General features: G+C 40.6%; 1 protein-coding gene across 1 annotated transcript; it reads left to right on the top strand.

The window, feature by feature from the left end:
• Nucleotides 1-1,953: 1,953 nt before the first annotated feature.
• Nucleotides 1,954-9,519, top strand: LOC115365437 (sialoadhesin-like). The gene is made up of 6 exons (XM_030060460.1): nt 1,954-2,075; nt 4,791-5,045; nt 7,548-7,632; nt 7,718-7,775; nt 8,084-8,310; nt 8,884-9,519. The coding sequence occupies exons 1-6, from the start codon at nt 1,967-1,969 to the stop codon at nt 8,945-8,947; spliced, it is 798 nt and encodes a 265-aa protein (XP_029916320.1). The 5' UTR covers nt 1,954-1,966; the 3' UTR covers nt 8,948-9,519.
• The last annotated feature ends 9,758 nt before the right edge of the window (nt 9,520-19,277 follow it).

Here is a 19,277-nt window from a genome sequence, read left to right as displayed (position 1 = left end):
CTGGGACAAGCAGTCACCATCTGTGCACTGAAGGGCTCGTCCGTGGATCTGCCCTGTTCAGTTACAAATCACACCTCAAACAAGACGTGGTTTACTAAACACTGGGATTGGGAGAAGCTGGTTCAAGGAGATCGTGTGAAGTATGATGCAACTAAAAAGAGTGACTCCACTCTAAGAATTGATGATATAAGAGAGAGTGATGAGAATACATACTGCTGCAAAGACGCTACTGGAAAACCAGAATGTGAATGGTCAAGTGGAATTTATCTCAATGTTACAGGTAAAGTGGCTCGTTGTCACTCATTTATTGATTTAGGAAAATTATTTTAGAATATTTATGGTTATTTCCTGCACCGTCATTCCAGACCTCCAGGTCGAAGTGACTCCTGTCGCAGCAGCAGAGGGACAGAGAGTAACTCTGATATGTAGCACCAACTGTTCTCTGACTGAAAACCCTGCAGCCTACATCTGGTACAAGAACGGATCGTTTGTGTACCAGGACTCGTCTCCCTGGTACCATCAGCTGGTCAGCAGTGAGGAAGCAGTCAGCTACTCCTGTGCTGTCAAAGGCTACGAGGATCTCAGAGCCCCTGAAGTCTCAGTGGGTGAGTGGAGACTTTCAGCTGCTTGTCAGCTAACCACACCTCCAGCTGGTTGGCTAGGGACCAAATTATCTGTTTCAATATCTAACTGAAGTATCTGTCAAGTAACTATCTATCTGTAGTTAAACCTTTTCCTGGGACTAACTCTTGCACTGAAGTCCATCAGGATTAAACTGCATGCCATTTCTTTCCCTGTAGATTCTGTCACACCGACCTGCTTTAGTGTGACCTATGCTGGAGGCAGAATGTGTTCCTCTAATCAGAGCTGCTCCATCACCTATCCCAGAGGTTAGAGCTAATTAATAAATCTAATCAATACTTCATTGTAGCATTTACTTACTGATGAAAGCTGTAATTATCTCCAAACAGAGCTACATGTTGAAGTGACTCCTGCTGCCACAAGTGGACAGTTTGTCACGCTGACCTGTAACAGCAGCTGTAATGTGACCGACGCCAAACCAGAAAACTTCTGGTACAAGAATGGAGAATATCTAAGTTTTGATCCTCAGCTTAATGTTTCCAGATCCTCTGATGACAGCTACTCCTGTTCTGTATCAGATAATGAGGATATCCGCTCTCCTGCAGTGTGTGAGTACGAAGAAACTCATCATACTGTATGATTTATGGTTGGGCTTGCTTGAGAGGCAGTACGAAATATGAAGATTTGATTAATTATGCTCCAACAATTATGTTTATTGCTATCCTTGATCTTCCTTGTCACACTGTACTTATGAGAATAAAATCATTGCTGAAGTCAATGGTTGTCAAAGTGGGGTCCAGGGACCTCCAGGGGTCTTTACGGGGCTCAGGGCTGTCCTCAGTAAAATAAGGAACAGTTCAATTTCACTGCAATTTTATACATAAGAAACTGTTACAATACAAAAAGTATCAGTGATTATATTTCAATATGGTGCACTTTATACAAACATGACTAGACGAATTGTCACCATCACTGGTTGCTGCTCTAGTTTAAAAAAATCAGAAAATGTATTGACAGAAGGCAGCATCCAGAGGGTGACAAATGTTTGAGACAGATCCTGAAAGTTTAACGGCATCATGCACAAACACTGGAAAGTTAAAATCGTCTTCCACAGTGAGATTTTGTTTGTTCACAGGGTTGTTACTTTCAGTCTTTCATCTGCATTTCAGGTGCTGATGGTCAAAACTGCTGGAGTGTGAATTATGTCAGCAGGAGAATCTGTGCTCTGGAAGGCTCTTCAGTGAACATTTACTGTAATTACTCATATCCCAGGGCCAAGACATTCCAACCTACAGATTGGTATAAAACAAGTGGAATGAAACCTGAAATCTTAAACGACACTGCACCTCATGTGGAGTATGATGACAACATGAACCCAAACATCATGAGAATCAAAAATCTGACAAAAAGTGACTCAGCAGAATACAAATGCTACAACAGTTACACAGAATGGTCATACTCTCATTTCCCAGGAGTGATGTTAGTCGTGACAGGTAATTTTTCATTGTTATTGTTCCACACAGAATGTGATTGTATTTCTCCATCAAGTACAGCCATCGATCAGTATTTTGCCCTCAGTTGTGTTTATACAAGATGACAAGAAGATCACACTTTCATGAGAACTCGAGCTGCTTCCTTCCTGTAGGCTCAGGCAACCACAAACTGCCTCTGACAGTTTTTTTATCCCATGTTAGAAACTTGCTTAGCTGTAACACGACTCTCCATTTTACACAGCTCACTCTCCCAGTTATCAACAGGATTTTTGCATTACGTTCCTGACAATGTACAGTGTATGCAAATGGTGGCTGAAAATGTTCTTCAGACAAATGACAAATATTAGCGATGCACCATGTATTTAGGAAACTGGCCAGATGGCCAATTATCTCTTAAGTGATGAGAGTTCAAAAATTATCCATGTGTCTCTGGTAGATCACCCACTGCAGTGCTCCATGCTAACAATTTAGAATACACTATCCTAGAGTAGCGTAGATTATTTATTATCTGTAAGTGTTAGCACCCAATTCTTTTGTTGAAAGCCCAAGAACAAACCGGAGTAAATCTTCAGCTCTCAGATGAAATATTTATTATGGTCACATATAAAGTAAGGCAGCGCTGGGCTCAGGACAGTGGTGGTGTTAGGCATGGGCGAAGCGGGCAGCCGCCCAGGGCAGCAGTAGTAACATGGAAGGATGCAAGGCAGTAATTTCGGCTAATGCGGCAACATAGGCAGAACCGCCACTGGCTCAGGGCTCTCGCAGATCTCTGTCAGAATGAGCCCGGATATTAGGAAATGATACACATTTATGTTCTTGGGCTGGGCCTGCCCCGTACAGAGGTTGGACTTACACGCAACTGAGAATAATTGGCCAGTTACCCGGACATGGACAGGCCAACCACTGTCCACGCCTTGTTTCTGGAATGTGTGATGCTAGTGTGTGAATGTTGACTGGGCGTGTATCTAATGCAACAGACCTAACTAACAAGATAGAGAAGTTACATCTGGCTCCTGTTTTATCTGTTCTATGTTATGCGGAGCCAGCTCCAAGCGGACAAGCTGTTCTATAGATATGAACTATATGATAGACTGGATAATACAAAGGACATTGAGTTCTAAGATACATTTGATAATACAAAAAAAAAACAAAAAAAAAACATTGAGCTATAAGGACAATTATCACACAAGGGGAGATTTGTTTTGCAGTCATACTCATACAAAACTATATGTCACATGCAGAAACAAGAGGCTGTTTGGCTCTATTAGTTCTATACAGTAGAACTTAATTCTCATCATTTCAGTGGAACTTTGTTCCTCTGGTTTGAAGGGAGTGACTGAACCTCATCAGACAGAGGGTGCAGGGAGTCCATTAGAAAGCTCTCAGCCTTCCAAATACCCCCTGCTGGAGGCTGACTGATTGTGGGTGACGAGCACTAAACTCAAAAATGAGAACTTTAAAAAAAAAAAATGATAATGTGGTTAAGGTTGATTAACAGTCAGCACTCTGCAACACAAAAACTGCCAGACTGTCTGACTCTTTGATGTGAGGGGTAAGGGGACTTTCACTGAAGCTGCAAACAGGGGTGGTGTTGAGGTTGTAGGTGTTGTTGCTGCTGGAGCGTTTTCCCTCTGATTTGTCGTGTCGTCAGTGATTTGAGTCCCTGGTGTCTGCAGCAAGTTCACTGTTTACGTGGGCAGTTGCTCAGCTAAAGCCAACAGAGAGAAAATGTCAACAGGGGGCAGAGGTGTAAATGATGCATACAAAGAATGTATAAATCACTTTCCACACATCAATTGGTGTTTACCAAAAAAAAAAAAAAAAAAAAAAAAAAAAAAGTGTGTTGCTGTGAATGCCATCAGCATCCAAGTTGTTCACCACCATTTCCGCTGTTAGTGTTACTATTAATATAGCAACCATTACTGGTGTTATTATCACTATTACCCCAGCTTTAAACAACTATTGCTGCTGTTATAACCACCATAACACTATTTTAACAAATACTAATACTTCTATTACCATTATTATTACTATTATGTTACAACTACTATTACTGGTAATACTAATGTTATTACCCCCACCCCACCCTCATGATTTTGTTCCACATCAGCATCCCCCAAAACCATGGTGATATTAATTTTTCTTTGTTACTGTTTTGCTACAGCACTACTTTGCACTTGGTATGCGGGCCAAACTATGGTTCATGGACTTTGTGTGAAAAAATCAGTGTATGTTCAGCTTTGGTAACTGCAGTTGCTAACATATATGAAAGAAAAAACAGAGGGTGCATTTTGCAGTAGGGCTGTAAAATGCATCCATATTTCAGTTTTCAAATTTTCCAACACCTGTAAATGATAACATTAAATTCCCAGGGTTATGTAGTAACCCTGAATTTGTTCTGAACTTGAGTTAATGTTATGTAATTTAATGTTAAAACTGCACTAAAAAAATCCGCGAAACTGCAAGGCCGTGAAAGGTGAACCGCGTTATAGCGAGGGACCACTGTATATATCTATCATTAGAAGGAATAAGAGGAAATTTGTGAACACCATATAAGTAACATTTGTATTAAGCTATTCCTAAATTTTAACAAGTTATAAGGTTGTGTTTAATCTTGACCACATAGACATAGATGGTCCCAGTGCAGGAATCCTGGACTGAACTTGAGTTAAAGTGTCTCTTTTCAACTGAGTGATGATGGTAAACATCTTTCAGGCCTGGAAGTGGTGGTGACCCCCTCTGCTGTGGTGACAGAGGACAAGAGAGTAACACTGACCTGTAGTAGCAGCTGTCCTCTGACTGACAACACCTACATCTGGTACTGCAACGGACAACCTCTGACCCTGACAGAGGGCCAACACAAACAGCTGGTTCTAGACCCAGTCAGCGCTCAGCATGCAGGAAAATACTCCTGCGCTGTGAGGAGCCACCAAAACATCAAGTCGCCTGAGGAGACTCTCACTGTCAGAGGTAAACTTGGTCCTAAGACATCAGGTGAGGTGTGTTTATCGACCTTTGTGTAAAGTAACTACATAATTTTCCTCTATATAAGTCCAGTTGAAGGTGCTGGTAGTTGGGTAATTTCCTTCTGAGAGACAGTTACACCATCACATTTTTGAGAGAGATGTTACACTTTTTCTTTACTACTTTCATTTGACACAAGACACAAAAGACATAAAACAGACAAGCAGTTAGTAAAACACAATGACACAGTCACATCACACATTAAGAAATGTCAATTTCTGTATCTTAAACCCCATCAGTGATTTTCTAATGTTAAGAAAATTGATACCATTAACACAATTCTGGACAGTTTATTCTCAGATCTATAGTTTAGGTGACTTTACCAGGCAGGGATAGGGAAAGTTAAAACATGCTCAACAAGACTTTTGCACGCTAGTTGTAAATTTTGGCGACTAACACCGAAGCCTCTGAATCCTCTAAGAAGACAAAAGTTGCTGTGAGCATCTCTTGAAAATACATGTATACATATCTCTTAACCCTATAAAGCCTGAACTATGAAAGAATTGGCAGAAAATTCCAATTTTTTGAAACTGAACCCTTTATTTAGTCCTATAACTATATATATATACATATACACACATATATATATATATATATAGTACAGGCCAAAAGTTTGGACACACCTATTTTCATGACTATTTACATTGTAGAATCTCACTGAAGGAATCAAAACTATGAATGAACACATGTGGAGTTATGTACTTAACAAAAAAAGGTGAAATAACTGAAAACATGTTTTATATTCTAGTTTCTTCAAAATAGCCACCCTTTGCTCTGATTACTGCTTTGCACACTCTTGGCATTCTCTCGATGAGCTTCAAGAGGTAGTCACCTGAAATGGTTTTCCAACAGTCTTGAAGGAGTTCCCAGAGGTGTTTAGCACTTGTTGGCCCCTTTGCCTTCACTCTGCGGTCCAGCTCACCGTGTGAGCTGGACCGCAGTGGAGGTCAGGTCATCTGCCGCAGCACTCCATCACTCTCCTTCTTGGTCAAATAGCCCTTACACAGCCTGGAGGTGTGTTTGGGGTCATTGTCCTGTTGAAAAATAAATGATCGTCCAACTAAACACAAACCGGATGGGATGGCATGTCGTTACAGGATGCTGTGGTAGCCATGCTGGTTCAGTGTGCCTTCAATTTTGAATAAATCCCCAACAGTGTCACCAGCAAAACACCCCCACACCATCACACCTCCTCCTCCATGCTTCACAGTGGGAACCAGGCATGTGGAATCCATCCGTTCACCTTTTCTGCGTCTCACAAAGACATGGCGGTTGGAACCAAAGATCTCAAATTTGGACTCATCAGACCAAAGCACAGATTTCCACTGGTCTAATGTCCATTCCTTGTGTTTCTTGGCCCAAACAAATCTCTTCTGCGTGTTGCCTCTCCTTACCAGTGGTTTCCTAGCAGCTATTTGACCATGAAGGCCTGATTGGCGCAGTCTCCTCTTAACAGTTGTTCTAGAGATGGGTCTGCTGCTAGAACTCTGTGTGGCATTTATCTGCTCTCTGATCTGAGCTGCTGTTAACTTGCGATTTCTGAGGCTGGTGACTCGGATGAACTTGTCCTCAGAAGCAGAGGTGACTCTTGGTCTTCCTTTCCTGGGTCGGTCCTCATGTGTGCCAGTTTTGTTGTAGCGCTTGATGGTTTTTGCGACTCCACTTGGGGACACATTTAAAGTTTTTGCAATTTTCCAGACTGACTGACCTTCATTTCTTAAAGTAATGATGACTCGTTTTTCTTTAGTTAGCTGATTGGTTCTTGCCATAATATGAATTTTAACAGTTGTCCAATAGGGCTGTCGGCTGTGTAGTAACCTGACTTCTGCACAACACAACTGATGGTCCCAACCCCATTGATAAAGCAAGAAATTCCACTAATTAACCCTGATAAGGCACACCTGTGAAGTGAAAACCATTTCAGGTGACTACCTCTTGAAGCTCATTGAGAGAATGCCAAGAGTGTGCAAAGCAGTAATCAGAGCAAAGGTGGCTATTTTGAAGAAACTATAAATATAAAACATCTTTTCAGTTATTTCACCTTTTTTTGTTAAGTACATAACTCCACATGTCTTCATTCATAGTTTTGATGCCTTCAGTGAGAATCTACAATGTAAATAGTCATGAAAATAAAGAAAACGCATTGAATGAGAAGGTGTGTCCAAACTTTTGGCCTGTACTGTATATATATGTATGTATATATACATATAAATTCAAAAAATATGTTATTACATGACCTTTCTGGTGTATGATATATGATATGTACTTGAAGTGCCAATAGTATGGTCCAGGGTGAACAGGGGAATTGTTTAAAGGTATACAACAGTATTTTGGTCAAGTATTGATTAAACTGAAAACAAAAAACAGAATTGAATATGTGTATCATATATGATACAAATGGCTTCATAGGGTTAATTTAGATCTAATTTAGATTTCATTTGACCACAGGGCCATCATGGACATTAGCAGCAGCTGCAGGAATTGCTGCTGCTCTGCTACTTGTCATACTCCTTTCCATCTTCCTGTGGATTAGGTGAGTGGTATGACATTTGATGATGTTCAGTCTCTTGTCTGAAAATGATTTATTAATCGATTCAATCATTCATTTCACCAACCAGAAGAAAAAGGACGTCAACTCAAACCCCCAGACCTGAAGCACAAGAAGACACAGAGCAGGTGAAGAACAGAAATTAAACCCTTCCTCTGCAAAAGAAAAACATTACCCTCACCCAGCCTCACCTTCCTCCATACCTGTCATCCGCTCTATCTGCTCTTGCTGAAGTCCCTGTCATATTTATTGAAAACTTTCCCATCTATTCCATCTTTTCTTCAAGGCTGTTATTTCTTAACTCACAATCATTCTGGTGATCCTTTCACCATCTGCAGTTGCAATTATTTCATGTTTTTCTGGATGAGAGGACCAGCCAAACCTCTAAAATGCTATACAATATAAAAGTAACACCGTCTGTGTTGTCGCCCACCAGTTAAACCACCCGCCTGTGCACAGCAGCATCTCAGCCGTGGGACAGGAGCCGATCCGTGCAGCTCAGAGCAAACCAGCTGAGCAGGATGAGCATCACTACAGCAGCCTACACTTCTCTAAGAAAAATCCCCTGTACTCCATCGACCAGCCGCCCCAGCCCCAGCCCCAGCCAGAGGAGGAAGTCCAGTATGCTGCTGTCAACATCTGCAGCGCTGACATCGCCCCCAGGTGAGCATCTCATGTCATTACGACTTGCTGTATTACCAGTGTGATGATTGCTAAACTTTGACTGGCCTGTATGATTTCCCACCGCTGGTCTGAATTTTACAAACCTTAAGGATGATGCATTTCAAAGCATTGCACTACTTAGTTTGATGGGGGCTATAACTAAACAAATACTGGCCCTGCACTGCTGGTTCCCCACTGGCTTGTTCCATGTCGGGGGAATCCAAGTAGTGGTAGAACATATTTAGGCCTGAGGGTGGCGCTAGAGGAAAGGTCAGGAGCTCACCAAAATGAATGAGATCACTAAAATTTAGTTGCAATTCACCAAACAGATGTTATGACATGTTGTCTTTGAGTGAAACAGATGGACGGGCCGACATGGCCATCCTTGGGCACAGCTGGCAGAATTTCACATGCTGAAAGCTGTATCACTGCTGGCATGTTTATGTATATTAAAGATTTCTTACTATTTTTATTCTAATTAAAGGCTTGTGACCATTGTAGGTAAATAACCACAAGTGAGAAAAGACAGAAAAACTGGCTAAACAAAACTAACATGTTCTTTTTCACTTTCAGGTTCACTGTATCAACAGGAGATGAGTACTGCACAGTACACAAAAAAACCAAAAACAATAAATGAGCACCATAAAGAGCAGTGTACATATGCAGTGTACAAAGAGTGTGTTATAAAGTGAGAGAGCAAGAGGAAGGGAAAGAGTGAGGGTTTCCCCTTGTAACTGTTGACGTGGCAGCAAGGATTCTCAACTTGCATATGATCCTTTGTGCTTTGTCACATCTTTGTATATTTTGAATATTTTTTGTGTGCACCTCTTCTCTCATGTGTGTTTCTATCATTTCTTATTGATGCACTTGTGTGTGTTTTCATATTTCTATGTGGTGTGTTTTGTGGACGTGCTGTGTAAACACTGGAAATAAAACTGTAATACAAATAAGTTTCTTTATTTTCCATTTGGTATCAGCGACACAAAATCACCATGAAGCTTCCCAATGAAGCCAAAAAGTCCCACAAACTAACAGAAAGTGCCATCAAGTTTAACTGTGACTGTGAATAGTCCCACTAAGATTGCTTTGGTGATTGTTGAGTTTCTAATGTCAATATCAACTCATTTTGTTCATTATATCATTTATTTTTTATTTCTTTGTTCCTCATTGTGTATTTGTTTTTTTTATAAGCCTCAAGGGGTGTTTTATTCTCACCTGAACAATCTGTTTCATTTGTTTTTCTCTTTTGCGTGTGTCCCATTGTGCCAATAAAATTTAATTTAAAAATCTCACTCTCAAATCAATAAACCTTTGAGTGCCTCTTGCTGAAGGTGTGGTCCTGGCTTATGACTTACAGGTTTGTTGCCTGCATCATGTATGAATAAGAAAAAGAATGATTTAGACATTCAGGAAGCCTTTTTCATTGTCATTTCCTTTCACTTGACATCATAGCAACTCTCAGATTGTAGTTTAGTAGGAGAAGCGGTTCAAAGGAACAGCAACATCACCATGGGTGCGTTGATAAGAATGCGAGGAGTTCATGGCTGTTTCCATTAACACATTTATTACCACAGTGCACACATATTGTTCAATGTTGAGGCTTGATCAGGGTTATGGTTCCATCTGCAAGTGACAAACACACCACAAACAAATAAACAGGAGTGATAACTAGTATGGCTCTTCTCAACACAGATGTCACTGTCTATGAATGACTGTGAGGCCAGCAGGATGAAGACACTGAAAAAGACAGATAATGGACACTTTCTGCAGTGAACTTCCTCCCTACTGATGTTGTTTCCACCATTAACCAACCACAAATGACTTGCTGATCACAAACAGTTTCACTTATCTCTGCCATCACTTTGACAAGTTTATCTAGACTCACTTTGCTAAGAATGGCAGTTACATGAAGAGGACGTGAATTTTGGCATCTGATCTGCATGTTACGTGCCAGTTGGCCCTCATACTGACCAGGAGTCCATTCTGTCTGCGAGCAAAACGTCTACATAGTCAACCTCTACTCTGTAAGTAAAATGCTGAATTACATGCCTGCTTGTTTGGATGAGAGTTCATAAATGCAGCATTTTGGTAAGGCTTCCATACAGCCATTCAATCATCTTTCTGGCCAGAAGCTGACAGACTACCACAGTCATGTTGTTGACAGAAGCTGGATGTGTGTGTGTGGCTTTGCTCCTGCATCTCTCAGGTATGTAGAGGTTGAGTTTATGTATCTCTTGTCAAATAATAGGCATCAGCTCTGCCATTATGCATCTGTCAGGTACCCCTGTACAACATAGCCACCTTCTTACTGTATTGAATTGTAGGAGTTAAAATGTGGAAAAGTATGCTGATCAATTGAACAGTACATTTTCAACTCTTACTTCGAAAACTGAAGACATAAACTAAAGTTATTGGTAGTGAGACACCAATAGTATCACTTAATGAGTTGGATAAAGACCTGCAAATGCACATAAGTTACATTATCCCGTCACTTTTTAATTATGCGTGGAAAAGCCATTACTTTACAAAAACAGAATCTGTCCACATCTTTTGATGAAAAAGAGGCTCTATTTTAGGATTCCTGGGGCAAGCTGTCACCATCTGTGCACTGAAGGGCTCGTCCGTGGATCTGCCCTGTTCAGTTCCAAATCACACCTCAAACAAGACGTGGTTTACTAAACACTGGGATGGGGAGAAGCTGGTTCAAGGAGATCGTGTGAAGTATGATGCGACTAAAGAGAGTGACTCCACTCTAAGAATTGATAATATAAGAGAGAGTGATGAAAATACATACTGCTGCAAAGACGCTACTGGAAAACCAGAATGTGAATGGTCAAGTGGAATTTATCTCGATGTTACAGGTAACGCGGCTCGTTGTCACTCATTTATTGATTTAGGAAAATTATTTTAGAATATTTATGGCTTTTTCCTGCACCGTCTTTCCAGACCTCCAGGTCAAAGTGACTCCTGTTGCAGCAGCAGAGGGACAGAGAGTAACTCTGATATGTGGCACCAGCTGTCCTCTGACTGAAAACCCTGCAGCCTACATCTGGTACAAGAACGGATCGTTTGTGTACCAGGACTCGTCTCCCTGGTACCATCAGCTGGTCAGCAGTGAGGAAGCAGTCAGCTACTCCTGTGCTGTCAAAGGCTACGAGGATCTCAGAGCCCCTGAAGTCTCAGTGGGTGAGTGGAGACTTTCAGCTGCCTGTCAGCTAACCACACCTCCAGCTGGTTTGCTAGGGACCAAATTATCTATTTCAATATCTCACTGAAGTATCTGTCAAGTCACGATCTATCTATAGTTAAACTTTTTCCTGGGACTAATTCTTGCTCTGAAGTCCATCAGGATTAAACTGCATGCCATTTCTTTCCCTGTAGATTCTGTCACACCGACCTGCTTTAGTGTGACCTATGCTGGAGGCAGAATGTGTTCCTCTAATCAGCACTGCTCCATCACATATCCCAGAGGTTAGAGCTAATAAATAAATCTAATAAATACTTCATTGTAGCATTTACTCACTGATTAAAGCTGTAATTATCTCCCAACAGAGCTATATGTTGAAGTGACTCCTACTGCCACAAGTGGACAGTTTGTCACACTGACCTGTAACAGCAGCTGTAATGTGACTGACGTCAAAACAGAAAACTTCTGGTACAAGAATGGAGATTATCTAGGTTTTGATAACAAGCTTAATGTTTCCAGATCCTCTAATGACAGCTACTCCTGTGCTGCATCAGATAATGAGGATATCCGCTCTCCTGCAGTGTGTGAGTATGAACATACTTATCATAGTTCATTATTTACACACTTACTACGTCCACCCGTACAATCTTATACAATCAAGTACAAATGTTCCACAATAAAGTTTCCTGTTCTGCTGCCTATAATGCTCAGGTTTTCTTTTTGTCACAGTAATAGAGGAGTTCATTTACTTTTATGTTTGGCATTGAGCTCATAGTTAGTGCTGCTGTTGTACTGGGCTGCATTTTATTGAGAGGTGTTTCCATTATTCTGTCCCCCATAATGTGTATATATAAGGAGGACACAAAATTGGAAACACCTCTTAATATAATGTAGTCCAGTACAATACCTCTGCAAACTACAGCCTCAGTAATAAACAAAATTAAATTTACACATTCTCCATAATGTCAACAAAAACTGAACATTATAAACTTCCTTAAAAGGTAGAATTTTTGTCAGAGCTGCACTGAACTGCATTAGACTGTACAGGTGGGCCTGATAAAGTGGCCACTGAGTGCATGGTTGAACATGTTTGAATGCCAGCAAGAAATATGATGATTTGGTCAATATGCTCAAACATCATGTTTACTTCAATCTGAGATTTTCCTTGTGACAGAGTTTATGAGATCATCATCATTGCTTTTAGCATTACATCTTATTAAGATAATATTTCACACTGGTCATTTTCACTTAGTGCAAACATATTCCTGCACAACAACATGAAAGGTCACCATCAATAGTGGCTGTTCTTGGGACCTGTAGTCACCACAACTTATTTTGACATTTAGATTAAAATCTTCTATCACAGTGAAATTTCATTTTCAGTGTTGTTGCCTTTAGTTTTTAAATCTCTGTTTCAGGTGCTGAGGGTCAGGGCTGCTGGAGTTTGAATTGTGTCAGCAGGAGAATCTGTACTCTGGAAGGCTCCTCAGTGGATATTTCCTGTAATTACTCATATCCCAGTGCTAAGATGTTGAAACCTACAGTTTGGTATAAAAAAACAACCAGAATGGAAAATGGCAGTAGGTATAATGAAAAATGGAAGAGAACTGAGCCTCGTGTGGAATATCACAACAGCACAAATCAACACATCATCCTGAGACTCAAACATGTGACAAAAAGTGACTTGGCAAAATACACGTTCAGATTTGACCATGATGATGGAGAAATGAAATATTCTCGTTTTCCTGGAGTGACTTTAACTGTGACAGGTAATTCTTCATCTTTGTTTTTCCATGTTGAATTTGAATGTTTGTGTCTCTGTTTACATGGAGCAGTCAGTAGTTTACCCTCACTGACGTTGATACAATAGGTTTGGCTCAAAATTACTCAATAGATTTGGCTCAAAATATGGTGTCTAACGATACAATGCTGCCTGACAGAACGCTACATATATCTATCATTGGGAGGAATAAGAGGAAATTTGTGAACCATATAAGCAACATTTGTATTAAGCTATTCCTACATTTTAACAAGTGATAAGGTTGTGTTGAATCTTGACCACACAGACATAGATGGTCCCAGTGCAGGAATCCTGGACTGAACTTGAGTTAAAGTGTCTCTTTTCAACTGAGTGATGATGGTAAACATCTTCCAGGCCTGGAAGTGATGCTGACCCCCTCTGCTGTGGTGACAGAGGACCAGAGAGTAACACTGACCTGCAGTACCAGCTGTCCTCTGACTGACAACACCTACATCTGGTACCACAACGGACGACCTCTGACCCCGGCAGAGGGCCAACACAAACAGCTGGTTCTAGACCCAGTCAGCGCTCAGCATGCAGGAAAATACTCCTGCGCTGTGAGGACCCACCAAAACATCAAGTCCCCTGAGGAGACCCTCACTGTCAGAGGTGAGGGTGGTGCTAAGTTGCTTGTTAAGGTGTGTTTAGGTGTTGAAGGCAATTTTGCAGACAGAATTCTCCTATTTGCAATTTCCAACATTTTCCTCCTGGGGCATCACACTATATGTCATTTCTTGAGTTGGCGACAGTCACAAATACTATATTAGGTCACGAGGTCTGGCCACTTTGTCTGGTCCACCTGTACAATCTAATGCAGTTCACAGCTCTGTCATAAAGTCTACCTTTTAAGAAAGGTTGGAATGTTCAGTTTTTGCTGACATTGGTATTGTGACTACATTTTATTGAGAGGTTTTTCTAATTTTTTGTCTTCCCTATTTATATACAATGAGGGGGACAGAATAGTAGAAACATTTCTCAATAAAATGCAATCCAGTACAACAGGAGCACTAACTATGAGCTCAATGCCAAACAGACAATTGAACGAACCTGAGCCGTATAGGCAGCAGAAAAGGAAACTTTATGACAGAACAGCTGTATTGGATTCTATTAGACTGTACAGGTAGACCTAATAAAGTGGCCACTAAGTGTATTTTACATCACTCACTCAATATCATATTACAGATTTTTTCTGGGGCATTTTTGGGAAGCACATATAAACTGGAGTTTTGAGTAATCAGAATAGGGATGTTAGTGACTCAAGATTAATTTGATTAATTCCTGTTCAGAATTTTACCGATTAAAAATGCATTAACTGACAATGTGTGTTTAGTGTACCATTTCTTTGGAGGTTACATATATTAACTTTTAGACCACAAGAGGGCGCACTTCACCCTTGTGGGGTTAAAAAAAAAAAACAACTGGTGCAACAAAAGCAGAAGGCATTGCACGGTTAAAAAAAAAAAAAAAAAAAAAAAGGTCAACACTCAATGCAAATTTTGTGGCATTGTCTTAAAATACAGCTCTGGTCCATTTGTATCTTATTAATTATTAATGATTGATCGATTATTGATTGTTAACATGGTCAGCTATGGGGTAAGGAGAAAGCGTTTAATTTGCAGGGTTAAATCAGAGTACTAGGTAACACATAATGTATTATGTGTTACAGTACAGGAAAAACAATCTAGGAGAAGCACTAATCTGTACTACACATATAAATTATATTCTAAATGGAAGGTGTGACTGGGGAGTGGAGGTGCTAATCTGACTGAAGAAATTAATCTGAGGTCAAATTAAAATAAACACTGTAACTGTATCCTTATTGTCTCAAACTAAAAAGTATAGTCCAGTGTCTTAGAAATAATGATTATGTTTAGATTTAAAAAAATTTTAAACCTTAGCCCCAGAATCTCAACTTGTGTTTTTCCTGTTGGGTTCAATACAGTTGTACTCTGTACGCAGCCAGCATATTCATCATCTGCTGGCCATGAGGAAGAACAATCAGACAGGTGGTGAAAGGCGTCTGTAGTCTCTCTGGAATCAAAATGATAGAACTCGATCACAGTGATGGGAAACTTTAATCCTTGGAATTAATAATGGAGGCCAAAGACTCTGTGTTTCCTTAATTCAGATTTCATTTGATCACAGGGAGATGGACATCATTGTTAACAGCAGCAGCTGCAGGAACCGCTGCAGTTCTGCTGGTTATCATACCCCTCTTTATCGTCCTGTGGATCAGGTGAGTGACACGAGAGATGACATCCAATCTCATCTGAAATTTACTTATTAATTTACGCATTCATTCCTTAGATTAACCAGAGGCAAGAGGACCTCCACTCCAACCACAAGACCTGGCATGAAAGATGACACAGAGCAGGTGAAGAACAGAAATTAAACCATTCCTTAACAAAAAAAAAAAAAAAAAAAAAAAAAAGCATTACCCATGCCAGTTCTTACTAGTTATTATCTCCTTTCCGCTCTTATCCCTTCCCTATCTCATCTTCCTTTATCTGCACCTTGTCAAGTGACTATCTTGTTTAATGAAAACTTTACCAGCTTTTCTCTCTGGCTGATCTTTTTTTTTTTTTTTTTTTTTTTTTTTTAGCCAAATATTATTCTAGTGACACAGAAATCTATTTCCATTATTTTTATGGGAACTGTGGTTTTACTGCAACTTTACTGTAACTCTTCTATTGTTGTAAATGAAAGGTTAGACTGCTATATCAGTTTGATGATATGTCAGGCAGTTATGGGCCTTTTTTCCTGTTGTGTCATTCGCTGTGATATGATGGAGGTTTCTACTTGAACTCAGCAAGATAAAACATCCTGAAAAGGGATTTTGTTATCTTTGAACATTATGTATCCATTTTATTAATCAATAGTGTTGTTATTATTGTTTTATTGGTGTGATACTGCAACCTTTCTAATTAGCTCTTTGTTAATTAATGATGCAACTTTGTTACTTAATTCCTCATTTAAAGATGGTGACAAATTCGAGTTTCTTCTACCAGTAAGTGTGTGGGTCACACTGCCATAAAGAGCTGCTAACACTAAAAGCTTAATTTATTCATTCATAGCAGTGTGAATGCTGGCTTTCAAAAACTCCCACCAGCTGAGCATCTGGATGAGTGGCCGAGCCAAACCTCTGAGATGTAATGTAATGTCAAAGTGATGCTGTCTGTCTTGTCTTCAGCCTATGTACGTCAACGTCTCAGCTGCGGGCCAGAGGCCGGCCCCTGCATGTCAAAGCAAACCATCTGAGCAGGAGGACCTTCACTACAGCAACATCCACTTCTCTAGGACGGGTCCTCTGTACTCCACCGTCCAGCTGCCTCAGAGACAGGAGGAGGCCCACTATGCTACTGTCAGTTTCAACAGAGCCACCACTGCCCCCAGGTGGGCATCTCTTGTCATTACAACTGAACCAGGCGGTATGGGTGACCTTGTTTGATTCAGATGAAACACAGTGGGATGATGCATCTTCCCACCGTGCTCCAGCCTGTAAAGAAATTACTCTGAGTATAACAGAATGTAAAATGTTCAGACTTTGTCAGACCATAAGAGTGTTTCACCACTGCTTTGATTTTTTTTTTTTTTTTTTTACTGAGCATGTTCTTACTGGTTGGCTTAAATTATATCTCAGACACTGGTGCTCTGAGTTTTACAAAACTTATAAGGATGATGTGTTTCAGCCCTGTGTCTCATACTTCAAAAACATCCCACTAATTGGCTTGATGGAGGCAGTATAATTAATTCCAAATGATAAGAAACTTGTTACATACATCCAGCTATTCTTAGACTGACTGCACTGAGAAAATTGAAAACTGAAACTCAAATATTATATCTCAGACACCACTGGTACATTTTTATGAATTTTGAAGGGATGATGTATTTTGACATTGTGTTCATGCACTGAGCAAATCGCATAGATTGGCTTGATAGGTATGTTGTAATTACAGGGCAACATTTCAACATAACTTCAAAGCTACATAACAGTCTATTTTTGTTGCTTTTCTGCACTAATGTGTTATTTTGTTCTTTTTCTCTTTCAGGCTCAGTAGTTACACAATGGAGACCTACTCCACGGTACAGCAGAACCCCAGAGTCTGAACACAACAGCACACACTGTCTGTACTGTGTGCAAAACAATGTTTCTACTCTAAGGAACATGATCCCCTTCCATTAGCTTTGCATTGGACTTATCTGCAGTATACAGAACACACCCAGCTGGACCCGACCAGTCAGACAATTTTATCTGGCCCTCAGACATTAATCATCATTTATAGTTGAGTCCACTCCCCTTACCGAATTCATGTTTGTATGGCAAAACAAATTATTTTGTTTATTTCACAAAGGTGCTGTGCACCAACAGTCCTGTAGATGGCAGTGCCATGTGAGTTGGGTTGGGCTTGACATGGTAGCGACCACAGACTTTATACAGACTTGCAAACTCAGAAGGGCTGAAAAAGGTGACAAACTCCCATTAACGCGCAGTGAGGTCCGTGGCTGGGTAGGCAGGATCAGCCAGAGCTTAAATCACATAGTACATGCATACAAAAACATATATTAAATAGAACTCAATATTAAAACCAATCAAGTTGCCGCTGTCAAAAATGTATTGACATCGGCGGATTATAGCGCGCTCACAATTACTGCCAATTAATTATCAGAGACATACATTCACCTGCATTTCTGCAGGATTTACAGCACAGGAGCACCCAAAGACAAGATCACAACAAGAAATCAGCTGTATCTCAACAACACAGGACCTCCAGCTCCAGTGCAGTCTATAAGAGCAACAATACATTATAAACACCGCCCGCTCGGATCACACACCATTAAACCTCCAAGCACAACTAAGTCTGAAAAGCCTAAAAACACAACATATAAAGATTTTATAACCAGAGAGAGAGAGAGAGAGAGAGAGAGAGAGAGAGAGAGAGAGAGAGAGAGAGAGAGAGAGAGAGAGAGAGAGAGAGAGAGAGAGAGAGAGAGAGAGAGAGAGAGAGAGAGAGAGAGAGAGAGAGAGAGAGACTTTTAAATATCCGTTAGCTTTTACCTTTTCGTTATGTGCAGTGATGTGGAGCCTGAGCTGCTCATCCAGCGCTGTGTACGTCCACACAACCCGGTCGTTCTCTTTGTACCATTCCGTTTGAAAACTCCTCACAATTATGTCCCTTCCTTTGGATTAAATCCTTGAGGTCAGGTGTTGGTTTCCCAGTTAATATTACGTGTTTTCCCCCTCAAATATCAAGTTAGAAAGTCTTTTCATGGGAAATCTCCACCTTCGTTGCTAGCCAAAAGCACTGAGCGCCGTTGACAACAGCATCGCGAGACCTTGTGGGGCGTTCGGGGCCTGTCGGGATTTCCGATTTTCCCAACTCGGGAAGCCAACCCACCGGCTGAGGCAGAGAAGCGCTGTGCCTAAATGATGCCCTTGGAAGACAGCGGACTTTACAAAGCGGTCATGTCCACATTTGGGGAAAGGGACAAGGTTTTTGACAGCTGCAAATCTGTGTATTTCACAAAACGCTCGTTTAGTGGTTTTGCAAAGGATTAACCACTCTCTATTCCGGCGACAGTCTCAGCGAGAACAGAGCTGCTGCTTTGGGGGGTTTTCGGGCTGTGCTGGTTGGGTTAAAGACCCAGGCTCCGAAAGAGTTGTGGAAAGTGGTGCAGCATTTTTCATGAAGTTTGGCAGTATTTTGTTTTATTATTCACCGGTTTGGACATGTTTGCAGAAGCAGGCAGTCAGTTCATACAGGCAACAAAACACACAGCAATGGAGCAACTGTATTGGTTGATGTACAGTACACTGTATGTATTTGAACTGTGACGTCCTCTTTGATTGGGTTAAAAACAAAGTAGAACCAGATTTCTCATCATCTTTGCTGCCTGAGTATTCATTTTATTGTGAAAGGTTCCACAATCTCTCAATGATCATTTGTTCTCTGTAATGGATATGACTGGATATAAAGTACA

The sequence above is a fragment of the Myripristis murdjan genome, chromosome 1 (genome assembly GCF_902150065.1).
Source record: "Myripristis murdjan chromosome 1, fMyrMur1.1, whole genome shotgun sequence".
Classification (NCBI taxonomy): domain Eukaryota; kingdom Metazoa; phylum Chordata; class Actinopteri; order Holocentriformes; family Holocentridae; genus Myripristis; species Myripristis murdjan.
The sequence above is the reverse complement of the archived record's forward strand: the minus strand, read 5'-3'. Positions and strand labels throughout refer to the sequence as shown.

Excerpts from the sequence above, each read along its gene's own strand:
- LOC115365437 (XM_030060460.1), top strand. The coding sequence starts at position 1,967 with ATGAGAATCAAAAATCTGACAAAAAGTGACTCAGCAGAATACAAATGC. Across the intron at positions 2,076-4,790 it reads AGTGATGTTAGTCGTGACAG|GCCTGGAAGTGGTGGTGACC; the intron begins GTAATTTTTCAT and ends AACATCTTTCAG. Across the intron at positions 7,776-8,083 it reads CACAAGAAGACACAGAGCAG|TTAAACCACCCGCCTGTGCA; the intron begins GTGAAGAACAGA and ends GTCGCCCACCAG.